We start from the raw sequence: 14,750 nt of genomic DNA, 5'->3' as shown, positions 1-14,750 counted from the left end.
CTTTGATTTTTACAGACTGGCACCTACAAGGATCAAGAGTCAGTGTGGCGTAGTGCTTTGAGTGTTGGACTATGACTTTGTAAACTAGGATTCGATTCCACACTCGGCCATGGAAACCCACCTTGGGCAAGTCATACTCTCTCAGCCTCAGCAGTGACAAACCTCTTCTGAGCACATCTTGTCAAGAAAACTCCATGATAGGGTCGCCTTGTGGTTGCCATAAGTCGGAAATTACTGGAAGGCACACAGCAGCAGTAGCAACCTACAAGGCTTGGGCTTGCTCTAGATTGGAGACACTCTTCATCTCTGTGCCCTGTGATGTGCCTGTCAACATCTCTGGTCCTCAGGATTACATACTGGTGCCAGTGGGAGCTCCAGTCAGCTCCAGGTGGCCCCAGTAGAGGATATGCTGTTTGAATTTCCCATAGTGCTCTGCAGCAGTCCCATGCTGGGGCACTGTGGGAAATTTAAATAGTTGTTCCCAGACCCAGATGCACAGTGCCTGTGTCAGGACAGTAAAGCAATGGTTCCTGCCACAGATCCAGAGCTGTCCAGGGAGACTCCATGATGATGCTAGGTCTGGTCAAGAGAGCATACATAGGGATTTCTTCCCTTGCAAAGCTCTGGCCAGGGCCAGTACTTGCATTAGATATAGCTTTATTGAATTTGTGCTGAATTCGTGAATAGGTCCCAGAATCTGGGGATTTACCAGCTATGTTGGTTGGGGATTCTGGAGTTATACAGTAGTCTAAAAGAAAGACTTTTCCAAGCTCTGCCAAGTCACTGAGGGCCCAGACAGACAGGCCTAAAAAAAGCTGCTTTGGGTCACTTTGAAGGTACAGTATGCTGTTTAAATGACACATGCATCTTAAGAGTCCAGAAGCTGTGCCAAAGCTGCACTCCAGTCTTTAGGACTGGAGCGTGGCTTTGGTGCGATTTCTGGCCTCTTAGGACGCATGCATCATTTAAACAGCACACTTCCAAAGTGGCCCAATGCAGCTCTATTTTGGCCTGTCTGCTTGGGCCCTGAGTCTTTATTTTGATGCCCTGAATATTTTGATGAGGCAGGAGGTATTATACTAAGGGAGGAATAGTTTTGAGCATAGACAAAGTGCTTTCCTATTGCTGCAGAGGAAGTCCAGTCAGTTCTGCACATATCGGGCAAATGGATTCTCATCGGTGTATCTTCCAGGTCTGAACTGTGTGATGTCATGCAAGCATTGGGTCTCCTGGGACCTCCTTTTTTTAGAAACTGAGTAACAGGGATCGGAGAGGAACCATTTGAAGGCCAAGATGATCAAGAAAAAAGCTCATGCAGGGTGTGTGCAGGGTGGAAAGCATCATGAAGAGCCACTCTTGAAATAACAGCAATGGTTGAGTGGTCCTCCTCCACCTCGCAGTTCCATTCATGCAAAAAGAAAGCAAAGCCTCTTATCATAGAGACCCCCACGGATGTCTGGAACAAGGGCATGAGTGTCTGGATCCAGCAACCCAAACAGGCAAGGCGGCTGCTTACGCCAGCAAGCCCAGCAGGGGTCTAAAGGGGGGTGAGTGGGAAAGGGCTGGAAAATCTCGCTCATCAGCCAGACGGCTGGCTGGGGGCACTGGGCTGGGATGAGAGGTTGGGAGCCTGCATTTTCTTGGAGTAGAAATTAACCTACTAGCTTCTTGGAAAAAGGAGGTGGAGGGGAGTGAACACAAGGCCATTGGGGGTCCCTGGCGTATCTATGACATGGATGGATTTTCCAGCCATGATAGGACCTGTTTTCCTTTCATTGGTTCTTTTCCCAACTGCCTTGTTCAAACTATTGAATGTGAGCAGCTGTGCTCATTGTGTCTATGATTTCACCTTTTTCCAATTGGAATAATCTTGTATTAAATGGTGTATATGTGAGTGAGGGAGAGAAAGAAGTTGCACACTATGGCAGCTTTTGGAGCACTCTGGATTTTTAAAAATGAATAAATATTTTTTCTTCTAATTTCTTCTTCTCTTTCTTGCTTCATCTACCATTGATTGTAGTTTATTACAAACAGTCAAATACCTGACCCATTTCTCTCTCCCACACCAACTTACTGTAGTTTATTTCATTAGTAGGTAGGGAGATCTTGTAGCACCTTCGAGATTAACTGAAAGACATTGGCAGAATTAGCTTTTGTAGACTAAAGTCTACTTCCTCAGGTAGATGTGACTCCAAATGCATCTGAGGAAGTAGACTTTAGTCTATGAAAGCTCATGCTGCCAAATTTTTCCTTTCAGTTAGTCTCAAAGGTGCTACAAGATCTCTTTACATACTGATTTTACAGACTAACATGGCTATATCTTTGAATTAATTTATTGGACTGCATTATCCATTAAAATTACTGTATATAAGTTTGGATAGGTGGACATTTCCTGGGCTCTTACCAGTATCATGTGCAGATCGAAATGGTTGCCTATGATTCTATATTGTTTCTCCTTCCGATCTAGTGATGAAGAATGGTGACTGCAAAAGGGGGGGGGGGCTGTTCTTTTAATTGTTTATTTTGATCTCCCAACTTAAGGAGAGGAAAAACTGAAAACATGGGAAGAGGAGGGGAGGTAGAAATAATTTCTGAATTAGAATATATGGGGGAATTCCACCTTTTCTGCTGTTATTATATATATATAGGTGGGGTGGGTGCTTCTGGCTTGTGGAATCTCCCTTCCACAATTTATATGGGAAGAGATATAAGCTGTGGACCATCACTTGGAGCCGGGGGTAAAAGATACACACTTTGAATTAAAGAATGCTGGATCTGGGTACTAGACCTGAATTGTGCTCACAGTCATTCCATACAAAATTATCTCAGGCTTTCTTGATTTCAAAAGTAGTATTTAGGACTGCATCTGCACTGTAGAAATAATGCACAATGAACTTCAACTGCCATGGAATCCTGGGATTTGTCGTTTTGTGAGATATTTAGCCTTCTCTGTTAGCTCTGGTGCCGTAACAAACTACAGATCCCAGAATTCCATGGCATTCAGCCATGGCAGTTAAAGTGCTGTCAAACTGCATTATTTTTGCAGTGCAGATGCAGCCCCAGAGAAGAGGTAGAGTCATTTTGCTGCTGCTTATGTTGTTAAAGAGTTAGGAGTCAGAAATCCTCAGTGATCTGCTCTAAATCATCCAAGATCTACTGGTAGATCCAGATTAACCCTAGCCACGCCTGAGCTAGCCATCCCCCTAACTAGTTTTTCCTCCTCATCTTATCAAAACTACCATCCCCTAATTGAGGATTCTAGTTTTGGCTCCAGATAGCCTTTGCCTCCACAATTGACTGTGCTTTCACTAAGTTTTTATTTCCCAGTGATTGTTCTGTAAACACGAGTTTCTCTTTCTATTGGCACTACAGTGTTTGCACAAGACACTTCTGAGTCCAAAGTATTTGCTCAAGTTTTGTGTTTTGACAGTCAACTAAATGCTACAAATATTTCCATTCCCCACCCACCCCGCTCCTGAAAAATATGCATTTTTCCTTCAGGAGGAGAAAGCAGAAGAGGTCACACAAGTTTTGTGTCCCCATGTTTCCCAGACATGCCGCTTTTTGGACTGAGGGATAAGAAGGAAGAGAAGGGGTAGAAAACACTGAAACTGTTTTTCATTTTTAAAACAATGCTCTTGTCTGGAGCTCTTTAGTCATGCAGAGTTTGGGAATGTTACTTTTTTGGACTTTTTAAAGTACTTGTAGTCCAAAAAATAATAACATTCCAAAACTCTAGCTATATGTTGTTGTTGTTAATAATAACATTTCCAAATTCTAGTTATGTGTCGTTCTTTATAATAACGTTCCCAAACTCTGGTTGCATGTTGTTGTTGCCTTTTTCCTAATCTGGGACTCAAGGTGGTAAGCTAATAGTAGCATTAAAAGCAGTTAAAAGCATAACCATTAAAAAGAAACCAAAAAATAAATAGGAAAACAGATTCTGAAGGGCCCTTCTCCCCCCTCATCCCAGCAGTCAGCCATCAAAACCTTGCTGAATCAGAAAGGTCTTCACCTACCTGTGAAACAATACCTACGAAACAAGGAGGATGACAGTCTAACCTTTCTAGTAAGGAAGTTTTAGAACCAGGAGCAGCCACCAAGAAGGCCCTGTCCTATGTTGCCACCAGGTGTGCCTATCGGTGGTGAGACAGAAGGCAGCTTCTCTAGAAGATCTCAAGACATGGGCAGGTTTATATACTACAAAAAGACTACCTTAGAGAGCTGAGACCTAAGAACAGGTTGTTGCTTTTAGGGAGGGGGAATATTGGACACGGAGAATCTGGTTGTATGAAATTGCATACTTGGTGGGCAGTTGGAGAACAGAAGCCCAAGAGCTGGAACCCTGTCTAAACCTTTTCTTGCTTTTCTCTTCTTTCCCAGCCATGGCTGTCCGGGCCCCTGCACAGCGAGGGGATGCCAGCGCTGAGAGATACCTGTTTGTGGACCGGAACCAGGTGGGCAACCCAGCCTCGCAGGCTGACTGGACAGCCAAGCGGCTAGTATGGGTCCCTTCGGAGCGCCATGGCTTTGAGGCAGCTGGGCTGCGTGAAGAGCGAGGCGATGAGGTACTGGTGGAACTGGCCGAGAATGGGCGTCAGGTGCTGGTCGCCAAGGACGACATCCAGAAAATGAATCCCCCCAAGTTCACCAAGGTGGAGGACATGGCGGAGCTGACCTGCCTCAATGAAGCATCAGTGCTACATAACCTTAAGGATCGCTACTACTCGGGTCTCATTTATGTGAGTTGTTAGCTGGCCTGGGGAATTTGAGAATGCAGCCTCTATGCTGTGCCTGTTCTTGCAAACTCCATCTTTCTAAACCACTTGGTTCCACAAGTATCTTAATGAAGAACTTGCCTGCTAGCAGCCTTTCTTTCACTCTTTTTCTGAGCCTGGAAAATTTGCAGCTGTTTGCACTAGAACTCCCAGGATCTTCCCACTAGCATGGCCAAAGGATTCTAGGACTGTGGTTCAAAAATTAAATTATTCCAAGCTGTAATTCACAGGCCTTCTGAGAACCCACAAAAGAGTCCTGTTTTGACTAAAACTGCCACAATTCCTTAACAGTGGATATGGTGATGGGTATGATGGGATTGTAGGCCTTATTTATTTGATATCTCATCTTTCTCCTAGTATAGGAGCCAAGGTGGTTTACAGCATGAATTAGAACAAAATACAGATTAAAAATCAGCCGGTTATAACATAGAAAAAATAATGTAAAACCTTAAATGAGCAATCATATTAAAATCAAGCTCTGAATTAAAACAGTTCAGGAAGACATCACTGTGCTACTCTGGAATATCAGTATGCAAAGGAGTCTTCTTTTAGCATCTTTGAGGCTAACTGAGCGATGAGAAAAGCTCAACAACCCAAGAATTAAGAGACTTTTCTGTCTGTTAATGGTCAAAAGCCTGTATGAGGTCTTTGCTGGTGGAAGATGAGCAGAGAAAAGGTGAACTTAGCCCTGTGGTAGGGAGTTACAAAGCTTGGGACCAACTTCTATGAAGTCACCAAACGTCCCTCTGGGGATGGGAGTGAGACAGAGAGAAAATCTCAAAACTTAGGCAGGCTCATACATAGAGATATATTATTTCAGATAGTCTAGACCCAAGCTTAGAATAATATCTGGAAGGCCAAAGGTTTCCTACTCCAATGGAGCCTCACTATCTTTCCAATAGGAGCCAGGAGTTTCTGTCTCCTGCTATCCATTTTCTCTTGTCCACAAAAAACACTTCCTTGCCATTAAATCTTAATGTTCCAGCTCATACTTTTATTTCCAATATGGAGCTAGAAAGCTCATACCCTTAGCTTCTTCTAAAAATCACTACTACCTACCCTTCTCTAGAGGTACAGAAAAGTGTCATTCTAGGGCTTGCCATCAGAGTGGAAAATGAATGATGTCCAGATTTTAGAGTCTAAAATTAAGACTCTATTATTATAGTGCAAGTGGGCACATTGAAGAGATGCAGGCAAGGGCTTCTGAGGTTCTTCCCACCCCTCTGGTGAGGACTAGGCCCGCCATTTGCTGACGCAAGTAAAACTGAAGTCATTATGCCCCCTACTGGGAAGCGAAGTTAGTGAGCCGGTCCCATAGGGCTCATTTCCCCCTTTGAGCAAGGTGCAGTTTTGCTTAGATGCTGAGCTGTTCAGCCTTAGCAGGGCATTGATGCCAGGGAGACAGAAGAACTGTTTCTGGGGAGTGGGGGGCACAAAGTTATGCTTTTGTCCTGAGCTTGTGGAGTGTGTGTGTGATGACGCCAGAAAGGGGGAACTGTGTCTTCTCCACTCTGATGATGCACAGCCAGCAACAAAGGGAAAGCAAAGGGGGAGATGCATCTTTTCCCGTCTGTCCTGCTGGCACTGTCAAGCTTTGGTTTCCGTGGCACCCGAGCGGGCACAAAAGGCTGCCCCGAGAGGCATCAGGCCAAGGCATTCTCTCAGTTGCACGTCATTGCTGACTTGCGGACAGCCCAGCACCTGCCCTCCCCCAGTCTCCACCCCTGCAGCTGGGTATCGAGGCGGGGAACGGCCTAGACCTGTTTAGCTAGAACAGGAGGACGAAGATGATGAGGGTGTGAAACGTGTCCTCCTGGGGGCACGTTTGTAGGCACACAGTTGAAATTTTAGCAGCAAAAGTCTCAGTAGTGATTCACATTGTGTGTCCTGTTTTGAGTCAGGGCACCTTGTTATGTGAAACAATCCATCAGGAGACATCTTTTAGACAAAATAAAATGCTACATGGAAGATGATGGTCAGGCTAGCTAGCTAAGTGATCCTGAGACTCTTACTCCAAAAAAGGAATAGTTTCCCTCTTATTTAGCCTATACTTGCCTTCCAACCTGTTGCTTCATGCTCTGTTGATTCTGTCAAACCTTTCAAATTCTTATTAGCTAAGAGTTTTAGTTGGAATGTAGGATCATCCAGTCTTGTTGCCATGTCGTGAACAACACATGTCACTGAAATGCCGGAGGAAGAATTTGACACACACATGCTGCTGAAAAACAGCTTGAAAATGGGCTGCTAGTGGTATGCCAAAAGCCAAATTTCAGGGCTTGCTTGGACAACCAGTTTTATGATGCAGATAACTGAAAACCTCAGCAACCATGGCATCATTGGATCATCTGTGAACATTTGGTTTTTCTTATTATACCAGCCTTCCCCCCCCCCCCTTTTAATTGTCAGGGCCAGAGCTTGGAGTAGGGATTTTTGCAGATAACATTCCCAGAATCCTTAGTCAGCTAGCTATAGTAACTTTCAGATTCTAACAGATGTAGTTTTTTTAAAAAGTAACTTTTCCAAGCTCTTGGGTGGTCTTACCATGAAGCCACACAAGGCAGTTGTTTTGGGTAGTAGATGTGCCGGGAACATGCCATTTCTTTGTCTCCCTCTTTCCATCCCATTAAAATAACAAAAAGGGGCTCTTGTCCAGAATTAGAAAGTATCCCTTTGACCTCTTACTTCAGAGATGGAACTCTGAAGGCTCAAATAGCTGCTTCTTGGTCCTTACAGATACTTTCTCCTGTTGCTGCTCAGGCAAACCAAGTGTTAGGCAGTGTGCATGACACACAAATGCCTTTCTTGTTGTCGCACAACTCCTGAGGTGGGAAATGTGTGGCTCGCTGGATGATGTTCAACTGCAACTCCCCATTATGCTACACCAGTGGTTGTTCTGGGTTTGAGCTGATGGGAGGTGCAGTCCCCAAAACATTTTTAGGGTCACAAGTTGCACCTCCCTACTGCTGCATCAGACCAATTGACTGAAGTCAGTGAACACAGACCTCACTTTCCTTTTCTTCTACTTTGCTTTACCTTAAGCCAGACATTGTTCTCAAATTTTCAGATGTTGCTTTTGGAATGAAGTACACAAATTGAGAACTATTTCTGCGTAGGCAAATTAACTTTGTGGTTGTTGTGCATGTGTGTGTTTTGAGATGGGGCAGGGAACTGTTCTAATACGCCTTTTCTCTTCGTTCCTGAAACCACAGACATATTCAGGGCTTTTCTGCGTGGTCATCAACCCTTACAAGAACCTGCCCATCTATACAGAACAGATTGTGGAAATGTACCGGGGCAAGAAACGTCACGAGATGCCCCCTCATATCTATGCCATATCTGAGGCAGCCTATCGCAGCATGCTCCAGGGTATGAATTGTAAGCTGTGGGTGGGGGGAAACTAGGGCAAAGTAGAAACCTAGAATCATAGAGTTGGAAGAGATATCAAGGGCCATCCAGTCCAACCCCCTGCCATGCAGGAACACAGAATCAAAGCACCCCCAACACATGCCTATCCAGCCTGTTTAAAAACCTCCAAAGATGGGCACTCCACCATCCTCCAAGGCAGCATATTGCACTGTCAAACAGCTCTTACTGTCAGGAATTTCTTCCTAATGTTGAAGTGGAATCTCTTTTCCTATAGTTTGAATCCATTGCTCCGGTCCTATTCCCTAGAGCAGCAAAAAACAAGCTTGCTCCATCCTCAATAGGACACCCCTTCAAATATTTAAATGATGCTAACATATCACCTCTTAACCTTCTCTTCTCCAGGCTCAGCATACCCAGCTCCCTAAGTTTCTCCTTATAGGGCATGGTTTCCAGATCATGGATGATTGTATGTTGTAAACTAGCCTTCCCTCAAAACAAGTGCCTGGGGATGATGGGAGTTGTAGCCTGGCACATCTGGAGGGCATCGCTTTAGCTGCAGTATGCTGTGGGAGGAGAGGCAGTAGGGTGGAACAGTTCAAGCAGTTCCCCATTCCCAGGTGTATCAGAGAAGGAAGAAAATGAATGGTTTTGGGGTGTGTGCCCAGTGTGATATGTGTCACTGAGGTCCTGTGGTTGGTGAAGTTTTGGGTGGGTGAGCAATTGAATTTATCTCCCCAGTGCCCTCTGGTGGAAGCAAGTGGCTCAGATCCTGTATAAAGAAACAATTTGTGTCTGAAAGATTCCCTTTTTCTTCTTTTTTCTCCAGACCGAGAGGACCAGTCTATCTTGTGCACGTAAGTGTTGCTGAGACAGGGATGGTTTGCTTTTTGGAATGAGGCTGCCAGTAGCAGCTATGTTGGTAAGCCCAAGGTTCTTTGCCTATTGCTGGAGGCTATGGAGATGTATGCAGCCCCTATGGTGCCAAGCTTGGGATTGAAGTGACAGTATTAAATGCAGTGCAGTCAAGTTAAAGTGAAGTCGCTTTGATAGCCTTGGCTGAAAAGCGGGGTATAAATAATAATAATAATAATTATTATTATTATTATTATTAGTCAGGCAAGAAACTCTGCAGCTCTGAAAGCTTCTCATGCTATTATTCTTGCTGAGAGCTCACCTTGAACTCCAACAAAAACTCACCTTGAACTCCAACTTTTTTTTACCTTTTTGTCCTGCTTCTCTCAGGCTGCATCCACGCTGTTGAAATAATCCAGGTTGACACCACTTTAAGTGCCATGGCTCAATTCTGGGAACTGTAGTGTGAGGCATTTAGCCTTCTCTGTCAGCCCTGATGCCACAGTAAACTACAATTCCCAGAATTCCACAGTATTGGGCCATGGCAGTTAAAGTAGTGCCTACCTGGATTATTTCTGCAGTGCAAATGCAGCCTGAGATGCCAGGTTGAGGAGAAAGTCCTTTTTCCCCTAGCAAAGTGCTTCCTTCTCTTCCCCCTGCCCCTAAATAATAATTCTGGGTTTTCTAGGCAGTGAACCACAAATATTTTGTCATCAAGTAAGAAGGAAATAAATAGGACTTTTTGTATGTTTTTACCAATATTGCAATCAATTTAATTTGCAATTTGCCTTGAGTCCCACTCTTGGGGGAAAGGTGGGGTATAAATAAAGTTAATAATATAATGATAATACATAATACTTAGTGATTTTGTATCACTTTAGAGTAATAACATATCCCAGTGCTTTCCAGGTGTGTTGAATTGTGGACCATCATGGTGGTTGCAGATTGTAGATGTTGTAGTCTAACACATTTGGAAGGCACGGGGGAGCCTGCTTTAGTGTGCTGGAAGCACTTTCCATGCTGATCCCAGTAGGCTGGTCTGTAAAGTGGAAGATTATTGTTCATTGTTGACATTTTCATCTTGAAAGAAGATATGCACGATCTCTCATCAAGCCACCAAATAATCCTCACAATAATTCTGTAAAGCAGGCTAAGCTAGACTGTAAAGAAGACTTAAGCTAGCAACTAGCTCAAGGCTACCTTAGTAAGCTTTGTTGGCCAAGCAGGGTTTGTTTACTTATTTATATAAGGAATTTTTTTCCTGTTCCTCAGCTCAAAGGGCTCTTGGAGCAACTTACATAAAACCAATGAAAAAGGCAGTCCTCGCCCATAGGCTTACAATTTAAAAATGACACCACACAAAAGGAGAAAAAGGATGGGGAGGGGACCAAGTACTCTTTCATCTGGTTTGAAGAAATGGCCTTGGCTGCTGTCTCATTTTCCTTTGTTACAGAGAAGTGGAACTGCTTCCTGTAGTAATAGTGTTACTCAGGTCTTATTCTACACCAACCTATAACCAGAGTATTATTGCTACTGCCATAATATTATTATAATCCTTAGTTCTTGACTTGTAGTGAGATCAGAATTCCAGGCTTGTATTCTTTGCTGTTGCATTGCATTGGTTTAAATAATGTGCTATATGGGCCCAGGAAAGAGGAATGCAGAATCATTGTATTTAGTGCTTTCTTTGAGAAGACCACATAGCTAAGCTTGGCAGAAAGGGGCTGGGTAGGAGCCATGCAGGATCCAGTGCCCTCTTTTTCTCACCCCCACTGTTTGGCTGTCTTGGCAGGGGTGAGTCAGGTGCTGGCAAGACCGAGAACACTAAAAAAGTGATCCAGTATTTGGCGCATGTGGCTTCATCGCACAAAGCCCGCAAAGACCACAACGTACCGGTGAGTGACTTCTGGCTTGTGGCTTCTTAGCTTCTTCCGAGAAATTGGAAAAATTGAATTTCAAACTCCCATAATCCTCAAGCAAGTGCCCATGCTGGCTGGTGGATTATGGGAGCTGTCACCCCAAAATTAACTTCTCCACACTCCTGCATTTTCCAAGCCAACCCACAGTGAAAAATACACAGTCCTTGCATTACTGGCCCCTGAAAGAGCAGCATGTTTATTGCAAGTGGACCAACCTGACCATAACAATTTCCAACAGATCAGTCCTGGTGTGTTCCCATTCCTGAAGTGGAGCTGTGTGGTGCACTCTCTCTTACCCACATCATGCCAATGAAGTGAGATTTCATGGGGACACAGCAGGTTCCCAACACCCATGGCTCAGTTTTGAGCCAAGCTCTACCTGGATACTGCCCTAAGTTCAAATGCCCAGCCTTGGAATGTGTTGATGTAGTGATAAAGTGAAGTGCTTTTCAAGCACTTACTGAGAGCTTTTTCTTCCTTAATTACTTACACATCCAGTCTACACTGGTTTGGAATTTGGATACCATATTTCTTGTGGATGGCATTTAAGTAGGAAGGAGTGTCAGCATCCTTCTCCTGTCTTCCATTACTTCCCCCCCCCCCAAAAAAAAAAAAGGAAATGAGTTTCTGGTATCTTTCTAGTCATTCCTCCACACCTGTATGCCACCACACCTGTATGCCACTGTTCACTCTGTTCTTCCCACATTCTCCATGTGTCCCTTAGTCTTTGTGTCCTTTTTTGTTTGGTTGGTTGCCTCCCTCCAGGTCATTCTGGTTCTTTGATGACACACTCACAGGTAGCTTCCCAAATGCTTCTCAGGAGGCCTTTCCACACCATGCAGTTGCAGCACAGTGATTCCACTTTAACTGCCATTGGTTGAATCATTATGGACCCTCCATCTTCGGTGGCCTTTAAATAGAGATTGAATGGGCATCTTTCAAGAGTGCTTTAGCAGTATAATCCTGCATGGCAGGGGATTGGAGTAGATGGCTTTTAGGGTCCCTTCCATCTCTAAGAATCTATGATTCATGACAACATTCTATAGAATTCTGGGATTTGCATATTAAAGATAGGTGTTTGGAATTCTCAGACAGAGAACTTTAATCCCTTGCCAAACTGCAAACACTATGAATCTATAGGATGCAGCCATGGCTGTTACAGTAGAATCATAATGGTGCAATTTATGTAGTGGGAAAGGGCCCTCATTATTGTGGATTTAGCACAATATGAGGAGGCCAGTGCCACACAGATCCTAGAAAAGACCAGAGATGGAAACATGACTTTTGGAACTATAACTCCCATAATCCCCTGGCTAGCATGAAGTATGAATCAAATCCAAAGTATCACATTACCCAGTTCTGGAAATGACTGTTTTCTTCCAGATGGGGAATTCAGGGAATTATAGTCCAAAAGAGTCACACTTCCAGGCTCGTAATGACTGTGTTCTTCTAAAGGGGTGTAAGCTGTGGCCAGTTGCAGTCAGGAAAGAGCTCTTCCTCTTCTTTTTGTCCAAAAATTATGAGAGAAATCCTGCAATCCCACCACATCCCCTTCATGTTGGCACTATTGGTTGCTTCTTAGCTTGAAAGAGGTTCAAGCCTGTGGACAGAATTTTTCCACAGTGCAGATCATTCCAGAACAGCCAAAAACCCAAACCACCAGATTTGTATCTGAATAAAATGTATTATTCCAACCTAAAGGCTTCGAGCAGCCTTATCCAATCAGGTGTCCTCTAAATGTATTAGACTATGATTTCCATTATCTTTGAGCCAGCAAGGTACCCAGTTGGTCAAGGCAAAAGAGGCCACTGGCAAATTAGAGGAATCTGCTCTCTATTCTAGATCTGGTATGCTTTATTCACTTTTCATATTAGAGCAGAGAAACTGTCATTTACTGTTATAGGCTGCTATTGTTAATTAATTGCTACCATTAACCTTAGCAATAATAGTAATTATATTCTGGTCCCATTAGTGTATAGGGCTCCTCCCAGAACTCCAGATGTAAAAACAGATAATCCCTACCCTCTCTCTGTCCGTGGGAGAGAATGCAAGCCAAGGATTCTCTCAGGTTGGTTGTGACCTTTTTGAGCACTCAGCGGAAACTGAGATTCAGACATTTGGTGGTTCTGACTTTTTGAGGCACTGGGTCTAAGGCTCTAGTGCACTGATTCCCAAACTCTAGTCCAGATTCCCAAACTTCAGCTCCCAGAATTCCAGACCCATTAGACAAGATGGCTGAGGCTTTGGGGAGCTGAAGTTCAAAACAGTTGGAGGACCAAAGTATGGGAATCACTGGTCTAGCACCTACCCCCCCCCTTTTTTTTTTAAAAACTACAGCTGTCAGAATTCTCTACCCAGCATGGCCAGTGGCTGTAATGGTCAGAGGATTTTGGTAGCTGTAGTCCAAAAATGTAACATTTTCCCCAAACTCTACTGAAGCCATCATGAAGTTCCCTGTGCAAAGCATGTCGGCCCTCTCCTTTGAAGCACACCTCTGCAGTGCTTCTTTTCTACTTGTGGATTTCACCGCTTGTTGGGAGGTGTTTTTTGAACTTTTGGGGTGAGCCTAAATGGCTTTTGGGGTCTTGTCTGTGACAGTGTTTGTGTGTGGGAGGATGTTCTTCTGGATTGTCAAGGGGAGCTGGTATTAATCTCCCCTCTATTGTCTTACTGCCCCAGCCGGAGTACCTGAACGAAGCCAAACAGGCAAGAGAGAGCAAATGCATGTTGCTACAATGCCAGTCCCCCTTGCAACCTCCTCTCCTCCGCTGTCCATCCTCCAGGACTGACTGCTGGTCACTTACATTGGCTGCTGCTCTTGCCTCCTTTTGGGGCTCTAACTCTGGCTTAAAAGCTTTTATTGTTGGTTTTAAACATCATGAGTTTTTCTGTGTGTGTGTGTTTGAAAGAAACTTCCTTGATTCTTTTCCCACATCAGAACCAGCATACTGGGTTCTCTGAAAAAGGAACAAGATTCAAGTGGGGGACATGTCAGGAAAGGGAGCCAGGAATCTGGCCTTCCTGTACCCTCCCCTCCATTCCCAATTCACGTCACTGCATTGTTGCTGTTGTTGTTGTTGTCATCAGGTTCTCTTTTGTTTTTGTTTTGTTTTGTTCGTGGTCTGATTTTAATCCTTTGGTTCTGTTTGTTCCCTTGTCTTGCTCCCTGCTCTCTCCCTTCCCTCCATTCATTCAATTTTATGTTTTGTGATGTCATCCCCACCCTGTAATCCATAGACCTCCAACCCTGCTTCCTACGTGAGTAATTTTCTGTTGTGCTTTTGGAAGGGTGGGGGTGCTGGGTGGGTATTGTGTGCAAGCTTGCAGGGTTGTTGTTCTCCCAGTGTTCAAGCAGGGACCACTGCTGGGCAATTGCAGGAGCTCCCTTCCACAAAGTAGCACCATCCTTCCACCTCTTACGGCTGGAATTTCTCAGAGTCTTTACTTTGCCTGGTAGTCTTGCTAGGCTGGAAGGAAGCCTATATCGCTCTTTCTATCATGATGTATGTCCAGCTGCTTCTAGATTTTGGTAACCCTTTTCCCCTCCTCCTCCTCTCCTTTTTCTTTGGATCTAGGGTGAATTGGAGCGTCAGCTGCTACAAGCCAACCCTATCCTGGAGGCCTTTGGCAATGCAAAGACTGTAAAAAATGACAACTCTTCACGATTCGTAAGTTGATGGAGAGAGGAAACCATAGCCCTTGCGCTGTTTTGGAAATGTATGCATCAGAATCCATACTAGAACAGCTCTTTCAAAGAAATTAAACACCAAAGTTAGTGGAGGTTTCATCTGCCCCATCCCTACTTGCATGTTTTATTCCTTCATCTTGCATCAGG

General features: G+C 44.3%; 1 protein-coding gene across 12 annotated transcripts in view; it reads left to right on the top strand.

Moving 5' to 3' along the window:
* The window catches only part of LOC149303734 (myosin-10-like), a 70,662-nt gene that overhangs the window by 13,036 nt on the left and 42,876 nt on the right, over nucleotides 1-14,750 (top strand). For 7 of the 12 annotated variants that reach the window (XM_089479998.1, XM_089479997.1, XM_089479994.1 and 4 more), the window contains exons 2-7: nucleotides 4,384-4,742; nucleotides 7,988-8,144; nucleotides 8,971-8,998; nucleotides 10,789-10,891; nucleotides 13,595-13,621; nucleotides 14,491-14,583. In XM_089479998.1, coding sequence (XP_089336124.1) covers nucleotides 4,386-4,742; nucleotides 7,988-8,144; nucleotides 8,971-8,998; nucleotides 10,789-10,891; nucleotides 13,595-13,621; nucleotides 14,491-14,583 — 765 coding nt within the window. In that variant the 5' untranslated portion in view covers nucleotides 4,384-4,385. The remainder of the gene's footprint in view (nucleotides 1-4,383; nucleotides 4,743-7,987; nucleotides 8,145-8,970; nucleotides 8,999-10,788; nucleotides 10,892-13,594; nucleotides 13,622-14,490; nucleotides 14,584-14,750) is intronic. The other 5 variants (XM_089480000.1, XM_089479999.1, XM_089480002.1 and 2 more) reach the window with 1 other exon arrangement.

The sequence above is a fragment of the Sceloporus occidentalis genome, unplaced genomic scaffold (genome assembly GCF_023333645.1).
Source record: "Sceloporus occidentalis isolate IW3139 unplaced genomic scaffold, rSceOcc1.0.p SCAF_14, whole genome shotgun sequence".
NCBI lineage: Eukaryota > Metazoa > Chordata > Lepidosauria > Squamata > Phrynosomatidae > Sceloporus > Sceloporus occidentalis.
Note: the sequence above shows the minus strand (reverse complement) of the source record. Positions and strands in the feature narration are given on the sequence as shown.